Here is an 8,954-nt window from a genome sequence, read left to right as displayed (position 1 = left end):
ACAGAGGCTAACACCAATAACCTTGAGCGTGTAATAATGCAGTTTTCCTTCACAAGTGCCATTGTATTAAAAGCGTTAGTACAAACAAGTAAGGAAGGCTAAGTTCGGGTGTAACCGAACATAACATACTCAGTTGAGAGCTATGGAGACAAAATAAGGAAAATCAATCTGGGGTAACCCTGGAATGTGGTTGTATAACATGTGTATCAAATGAAAGGTATTAAAGAGTATTTTAAGAGAGAATAGGCCATAGTTCTATGGATGAACGCGATTTAGGGATACCGCCATAAAGGTAGACCAGGGCAGACTCTAGAATTTGTTTGTACGATATGGGTATCAAATGAAAGGTGTTACTGAGCATTTTAAGAGGGAGTGGGCCTTAGGTCTATCGGTGGACGCCTTTTCGAGATGTCCCCATTACGGTGGACCAGGGGTGATTCTATAATGTGTTTGTACGATATGGGTATCAAATGAAAGCTGTTAATGAGTATTTTGAAAAGGAGTGATCCTTAGTTCCATAGGTGGACGCCGTTTCGAGATATCGCCATAAAGGTGGACCAGGGGTGTCTCTAGAATGTGTTTGTACGATATGGGAATCAAATGAAAGGTGTTACTGAGCATTTTAAGAGGGAGTGGGCATTAGGTCTATAGGTGGACGCCTTTTCGAGATATCGCCATTAGGGTGGGCCAGGGGTGACTCTAGAATGTTTGTACGGTATGGGTATCAAACGAAAGGTGTTACTGAGCATTTTAAGAGGGAGTGGGCATGAGGTCTATAGGTGGACGCCTTTTCGAGATATCGTCATAAGGGTGGGCCAGGGGTGACTCTAGAATGTGTGTGTACGATATGTGCATCAAACGAAAGGTGTTACTGAGCATTTTAAGAGGGAGTGGGCATTAGGTCTATAGGTGGACGCCCTTTCGAGATATCGCCATTAGGGTGGGCCAGGGGTGACTCTAGAATGTTTGTACGATATGGGTATCAAACGAAAGGTGTTACTGAGCATTTTAAGAGGGAGTGGGCATTAGGTCTATAGGTGGACGCCTTTTCGAGATATCGCCATTAGGGTGGGCCAGGGGTGACTCTAGAATGTGTTTGTACGATATGGGTATCAAATGAAAGGTGGTAAGGAGTATTTTAAAAGGGAGTAATCCTTAGTTCTATAGGTGGACGCCTTTTCGAGATATCGCCATAAAGGTGGACCAAGGGTGACTCTAGAATGTTTGTACGATATGGGTATCAAACGAAAGGTGTTACTGAGCATTTTAAGAGGGAGTGGGCATTAGGTCTATAGGTGGACGCCTTTTCGAGATATCGCCATTAGGGTGGGCCAGGGTGACTCTAGAATGTGTTTGTACGATATGGGTATCAAATGAAAGGTGGTAATGAGTATTTTAAAAGGGAGTAATCCTTAGTTCTATAGGTGGACGCCTTTTCGAGATATCGCCATAAAGCTGGACCAAGGGTGACTCTAGAATGTTTGTACGGTATGGGTATCAAACGAAAGGTGTTACTGAGCATTTTAAGAGGGAGTGGGCATTAGGTCTATAGGTGGACGCCTTTTCGAGATATAGCCATTAGGGTGGGCCAGGGTGACTCTAGAATGTGTTTGTACGATATGGGTATCAAATGAAAGGTGGTAATGAGTATTTTAAAAGGGAGTAATCCTTAGTTCTATAGGTGGACGCCTTTTCGAGATATCGCCATTAGGGTGGGCCAGGTGTGACTCTAGAATGTTTGTACGATATGGGTATCAAACGAAAGGTGTTACTGAGCATTTTAAGAGGGAGTGGGCATTAGGTCTATAGGTGGACGCCTTTTCGAGATATCGCCATTAGGGTGGGACAGGGGTGACTCTAGAATGTTTGTATGATATGGGTATCAAACGAAAGGTGTTACTGAGCATTTTGAGAGGGAGTGTACATTAGGTCTATAGGTGGACGCCTTTTCGAGATATCGCCATTAGGGTGGGCCAGGGGTGACTCTAGAATGTTTGTACGATATGGGTATCAAACGAAAGGTGTTACTGAGCATTTTAAGAGGGAGTGGACATTAGGTCTATAGGTGGACGCCTTTTCGAGATATCGCCATTAGGGTTGGCCAGGGTGACTCTAGAATGTGTTTGTACGATATGGGTATCAAATGAAAGGTGGTAATGAGTATTTTAAAAGGGAGTAATCCCTAGTTCTATAGGTGGACGCCTTTTCGAAATATCGCCATTAGGGTGGGCCAGGTGTGACTCTAGAATGTTTGTACGATATGGGTATCAAACGAAAGCTGTTACTGAGCATTTTAAGAGGGAGTGGACATTAGGTCTATAGGTGGACGCCTTTTCGAGATATTGCCATTAGGGTGGGCCAGGGGTGACTCTAGAATGTTTGTACGATATGGGTATCAAACGAAAGGTGTTACTGAGCATTTTAAGAGGGAGTGGACACTAGGTCTATAGGTGGACGCCTTTTGGAGATATCGGCATTAGGGTGGGCCAGGGGTTACTCTAGAATGTTTGTACGATATGGGTATCAAACGAAAGGTGTTACTGAGCATTTTAAGAGAGAGGGGGCATTAGTTCTATAGGTGGACGCCTTTTCGAGATATCGCCATTAGGGTGGGACAGGGGTGACTCTGGTATGTTTTTGTACGATATGGATATCAAATTAAAGGTATTAATGAGGGTTTTAAAAGCGAGTGGCCCTTAGATGTATATGTGAAGGCGTTCTCGTGATATCCACCAAAATGTGGACCAGGTGATCCAGAAAATCATCTGTCGGGTACTGCTAATTTATTTATATATGCAATACCACTAACAGTATTCCTGCCAAGATTCCAAGGGCTGTTGATTTCGCCTTGTAGAACTTTTTCATTTTCTTCTACTTAATATGGTAGGTGTCACACCCATTTTACAAAGATTTTTCCAAAGTTATATTTTGCGCCAACAAACCAATCCAGTTACCATGTTTCATCCCTTTTTTCGTATTTGGTATAGAATTATGGCATTTTTTTCATTTTTCGTAATTTTCGATATCGATTAAGTGGGCGTGGTTATGGTCAGATTTCGCCCATTTTTTATACCAAGAAAAAGTGAGCTCAGGTAAGTACGTGGGCTAAGTTTAGTAAAGATATATCGGATTTTGCTCAAGTTATTGTGTTAATGGCCGAGCGGAAGGACAGATGGTGGACTGTGTATAAAAACTGGGCGTGGCTTCCACAGATTTCGCCCATTTTCACAGAGAACAGTTACCGTCATAGAATCTATGCTCCTACCAAATTTGAGAAGGATTGGTAAATTTTTGTTCGACTTATGGCAATAAAAGTATTCTAGACAAACTAAATGAAAATGGGCGGAGCCACGCCCATTTTGAAATTTTCTTTTATTTTTGTATTTTGTTGCATCATATCATTACTGGAGTTGAATTTTGACTTAATTTACTTATATACAGTAAAGATATTAAATTTTTTGTTAAAATTTGAATTTAAAAAAATTTTTTTTTTAAAAAGTGGGCGTGTTCTTAATCCAATTTTGCTAATTTTTATTTAGCACATATAGAGTAATAGTAGTAACGTTCCTGCCAAATTTCATCATGATATCTTCAACGACTGCCAAATTACAGCTTGCAAAACTTTTAAATTACCTTCTTGTAAAAGTGGGCGGGGCCACGCCCATTGTCCAAAATCTTACTAATTTTCAATTTTGCGTCATAACGTCAACCCATCTACCAAGTTTCGTCGCTTTATCTGTCTTTTGTAATGAGTTATCGCACTTTTTCGGTTTTTCGAAATTTTCGATATCGAAAAAGTGGGCGTGGTTATAGTCCGATATCGTTCATTTTAAATAGCGATCTGAGATGAGCGCTCAGGAACCTACATACCAAATTTCATCAAGATACCTCAAAATTTACTCAAGTTATCGTGTTAACGGACGGACGGACGGACGGACGGACGGACGGACGGACATGGCTCAATCAAATTTTTTTTCGATCCTGATTATTTTGATATATGGAAGTCTATATCTATCTCGATTCCTTTATATATGTACAACCAACCGTTATCCAATCAAACTTAATATACTCTGTGAGCTCTGCTCAACTGAGTATAAAAAAGGAATGGCTTATTACCTGCATCTACGCACTTTTACAAAATCTTGTATACAAAAGAAGGCGAAATAACCGATTTAGTCCATTTTTACTGAAAATATTTCCTGTTAAACACCAAATTTTTCGTCGAGATATGGCTCCAGAAACATTGGGAAATGCATTGTAAGAAAGGGACAGTGCCACGCCCATTTTTCAAGATTTGAATTTTTTCCCATTTCTTGTTGTAATGGCACAAAATACGATTGGTACAAAACTATTTTTCGCTAAGATTTAACTTCTTATTTTTGCCAGCGACCCTTTTAAAGTCATTTATATAAAAGTGGGCGTGGTCCTTAACCAATGTTATCCATTTTTACTAGAAATATTGCCTCCTATAAGGAAAATATGTGCACCCAATTTTGTTACGATATGTAAATTTTTCTTCGAATTATGGCTCCCGAAACATTCAAAATAGGTTAGACAAAAACGGGGCGGTGCCACACCCATTTTCAAACTTTTAGTGTTTTCCAATCTAATGTTATAATTCAATTTAGAAAGTAAAATTCTATTGATACAAAGCTCTTTTCCGCTAAGATATAGCTTATTATTTTCGTCTACGACCCGCTTAAAAATCTTTTATATAAAAATGGGCGTCGTCTTTAACCGATCTCGTCCATTTTTGCTGCTATAGGGAAAATTTGTGTACCCAATTTTATTACGATCCGTTAATTTTTCTTCGAGTTATGGCTCCCGAAACATAGAAAATTTCTTAGTCATAAAAAGGGCGGTGCCACGCCCAATTTCTAAAATTTGAAGTTTTTCCTATTTACTGTTATAAAACTACTTGGGAAATGAAACACTATTGATATAAAGCTCTTTTTTGCAAAGATATAGCTTATTTTATTCGTCCACGACCCTTTCAATAATCTTGTATATAAAAGTGGGCGTGGCCCCTAACCGATTTCGTTAAGTTTTCTTCAAAGCATTCCTTATAGTAAAGGCAACCTCTATGCCGAATTTTGTTACGGTAGGTTTAACGATTTTTGATTAATAAGATTTGTAAAATTGATTTTATCACAAGTGGGCGATGTCACGCCCATTAAATTTTTTTTTTTTTTTCAAATTTTTATCAAGAGTCTCAATATAAGTCCATACGTCAAATTTCAACATTCTAGGTGTATTATTTACTAAATAATCAGGTTTTTTGTGTTTTACAAAATGTTATATATATATAAAAAGTTGGCGTGGTTATCATCCGATTCCGCTCATTTTCAATACTAATCTATTCTGACTCCAGATATGCTCGTGCACCAAATTTGGTGTAGATATGTCAATATTTACTCAAGTTATGTTGTTGTTGTTGTAGCAATGTTTCGCCCCACCTAATAGCTGTGGGGGTTACTCAAGATATCTTGTTAACGGGCAGATGGACAGACGGAAGGACTAGTGGACGGGCGGACATGGCTCAACCATTTTTTTTTTCGATACTGATGATTTTGATACATGGAAGTCTATATATATCTCGATTCCTTTATACCTGTACCCGTTATCCAATCAAAGTTATAATACCCTGTGTACAAGTACAGCTGGGTATAAAAAAGCCCGCTAAGTGGCGCACTTGAAATATACGCTTTGCTTAGAGACCAATGGCAATGCAACTCATGTGAAAAGAACTTTCGGTAAGTGGTGCACAGACCCAGATATTTAGAAAATTTCAATTGATCGCATGGATTTTTGCGATCAATTTTTGAGAGACTTTCAATCGACCTATACATTTAACAACTCATAAGAAGTTGAGAGACCGACCGCAATACATTAAAAGAAGGACAAATTCCGATAGGTGGCGGTATGTGCGCATATTTGCCATCATAGCCACGGTTGTGTCGAATATTTCCCCAAGGCTGCTTCTTTGAAAACGCACTATCTTAGAATGCGGTTGAATAATGACCTAACTGAGAATTTGTTTAACAAATCTGACTTCAAAAAGTCTTGATTTTTACCTCTAATAGGGCGTTTTTGAAAACAATTCAGGATATAGCGTTTTTTCAATAAAAATGTTGAGGTAGTGCAATCTTCAAACAAGTTCTGAAATAGGGCGTTTTTCAAAAGAAGGAGGGAGATAGCTAGTTTTTGAAAAGACTGATACGGATATATCTTCTTCTTCTTAATATATAAAAAACACGTGTCACACAGTTGAGGCCAATGACTCCTAAGCTACTGAACCGATTTTGAATTTGTTTTGCACCCCGTGTGTAGTTTGATCTAACTTGAAATATAGGATAGGTGACTGGGTGACTGGGGTCTGGAGATATAGGCCAAAACGTGTAACCGGGTACCCCTAGAGTGCGTTTATAGAATATGGATATCAAATGAAAGCTGTTGATGAGTGCTTTAGTAGAGGGTAATTTCAATACCACTGGGTGACTAGGGTCCCGAGATATAGGCCAAAACGTGGACCCGGGTACCACCAGAGTGTATTTATAGAATATGCATATCAAATGAAAGCTGTTGATGAGTGCTTTAGTACAGAGTAATATATTATCCAGATACGGACTAGGACTGGAATAAAATACATACCACCTTCTGGGACAGGCAATAAGGGATGCAGACTAATGAGAAGAAATTGAGAGAAGAGAAAAGAGAAGAGAGAAGGAGATTGATAAAGAGATAGAATGAGACGAAGATGGAGATAAATGAAGCGAAAAAGACGGAGGGAGGAGTGAATAAAAGGATTAGGAAAAAGTGAAGAGGGGGAGGGCAGAGTCAGACGGAAAAAGCTTATTAAAATGTATGCAGATTGGCCAAATTTAGGGCAGGACAACGTCTGCCGGGTCTTCTAGTTTTATATAAAAAGCAGGGACACAAACTGTTATTTTTCTTATAATAAAAGTCTTTCAGAAACAATTATTTCCGGACTAATAAATTTTTTGATTTTTTTAAGGATAGAATAAAAGTCGGGCCCTATAGCTATGGGACAGTTAATCTAAATAAGAAGAATATTTTTCAGAAAAAACCATACTGGTAAAGAGCCGACTTTGTACTGTCCTTAAAAAATAAAAGTCCGGATTTTACTATTATATTTAGATATTTTTGAATAAAGTCCCAAAAATAAAAAGGATACATGATTCATCATGAAAATGCTATGGAAAATTTTTTTAGCCGAACTTTTTCGTCTCGAAAAAAGAAAATAACTATTCAAAGGGGTCCTTGATAAAATGTTGATTTTCAGAGTTTTTGTTTTCAAAAAAAGTGTAAAAATACTGATTTTGTTGCGGTAGAAAAATTGGACAACTCTTAGGCAAATGCCGCCAATAAGCGAAGTGGTGACGATGATTCAAATACATCAAAAACAATTATTACATCGCTTTAGATTAAATGTTAAAGAAATGAAAATTTATGTTTTAAATCAACCATGATTTGAAATTTTTAAGGAATTACAATTTAAGATAACTTCGTAATACAGTGTAAAAACCTATAAATTTCATACTTATTCGGTCTCGATCAGTATGTATTTTATTTTCAAATGGAAAGTTACTGATAATACATATTCTGGGAAAAAAAAAAACAACAACATAGCCATCCGTGTGCTAATACGAACACTTACATATGTGTAGATATGTAAAAGCGTTTCTAATGCAATTCCAAACTATGTAGCATCAAACCGCAGTTCAATACGAAAGCGGTTGATTGAGATTGCAGTGCGATAAGAATTGGTTTTTTGAAGGAAGTGCAATTCGCTAAAAGCACCATCAGTTATTCCATGAATTAAGATTTTCGAGAAATTTGCTATAGTTTTATAAAGTTCTTTAGCTCTAATTAAATGTTATTCGAAGCTCAAATCGCAGCGCTCTACTATATAAAACCCTCAAATGCAGTTAGGAAAGCATTCAGTGCATTGAGCATTTCAATCAAGAAATATACACAACAGTGCAACAACAGTAAACCAACATGAAATCAACCATCATCTGCTGCATCTTAGTCTCAGTGCTCTTCAGCCTGTGCATCCTTAATACTGAAGCTGCTTTTGGGCGCAAACCAAAGAAATTAATTCCCGAGTTAGAAACAAAATTTGACATTTTAACCGCATGGGTTGCTTATCGTCTTAATTTGAAACATTCCAAAGAAGCTTGCATCGGCGACTATGGTTTTACGGATGAGTTGGCCACGAATTTGGTGAAGATAAAGGTGCCAAATCCAAACGATCAACAGAAGTGCTACGTTCACTGTCTCTACACGAAATTGGTATTCTACAAGGATAATAAAATCAATATGCAAGCCATGAAGGAATCGCTTTTTGAAATTGTTGGTGAGCAGCGTTTGGTGAATATTGTTAACGGTTGCCTGAATGCTGGAGGCGTGAATGAATGCGATAAGGTTTACAAGTTCCATGCTTGTGCCTCGCCAGAATTTGATAAGGTTCGTGGTGACATCTTCCTGTCCGATGAGTAAACAATGTTTATATTACTTAAGTTAACGCTATTTATGTGCATATTGACATGTGGGTGCCTTAATGTATTATTTTTTATAATTAAAAAAATTAATTACTTTGCAAAATAAAAAAATTATTATAAACAAAAAAATTTTAGTAGTAGAAATACTGCTTCTTGATTTGATTAAATATTTTATCAAAGTAGCTAGGTTGGGTAAGTTTGAACTAACCGTTCCGTGAGGACCTCACATGAGTCCGTAGCATTTCCAGAAGTTTGTTTAACGACCAAACTGAAAACACCAGGACTTGCATAATAAAATAACTACGTCCCCCTGGCAAATACTAGGCACTTTCTGGGACCTATGTCACTAGATCTGACAGCTGTAGCACTTATAATAGTTGGAGTCTTAGCTTGGAAAGCGCAAGCACAGGCACAAAACGTGATCGATCG

General features: G+C 37.9%; 1 protein-coding gene across 1 annotated transcript; it reads left to right on the top strand.

Annotated features, from left to right (window-relative positions):
* The first annotated feature begins 7,954 nt into the window (after positions 1-7,954).
* Positions 7,955-8,659, top strand: LOC137246302 (general odorant-binding protein 56a-like). The gene has a single exon (XM_067777412.1). It carries the CDS (start codon positions 8,023-8,025, stop codon positions 8,521-8,523), a length of 501 nt encoding a protein of 166 aa, XP_067633513.1. The 5' UTR covers positions 7,955-8,022; the 3' UTR covers positions 8,524-8,659.
* Positions 8,660-8,954: the final 295 nt, after the last annotated feature.

Source organism: Eurosta solidaginis, chromosome 3 (assembly GCF_040869045.1).
Source record: "Eurosta solidaginis isolate ZX-2024a chromosome 3, ASM4086904v1, whole genome shotgun sequence".
Taxonomy (NCBI): Eukaryota; Metazoa; Arthropoda; class Insecta; order Diptera; family Tephritidae; genus Eurosta; species Eurosta solidaginis.
The sequence above is the reverse complement of the archived record's forward strand: the minus strand, read 5'-3'. Positions and strand labels throughout refer to the sequence as shown.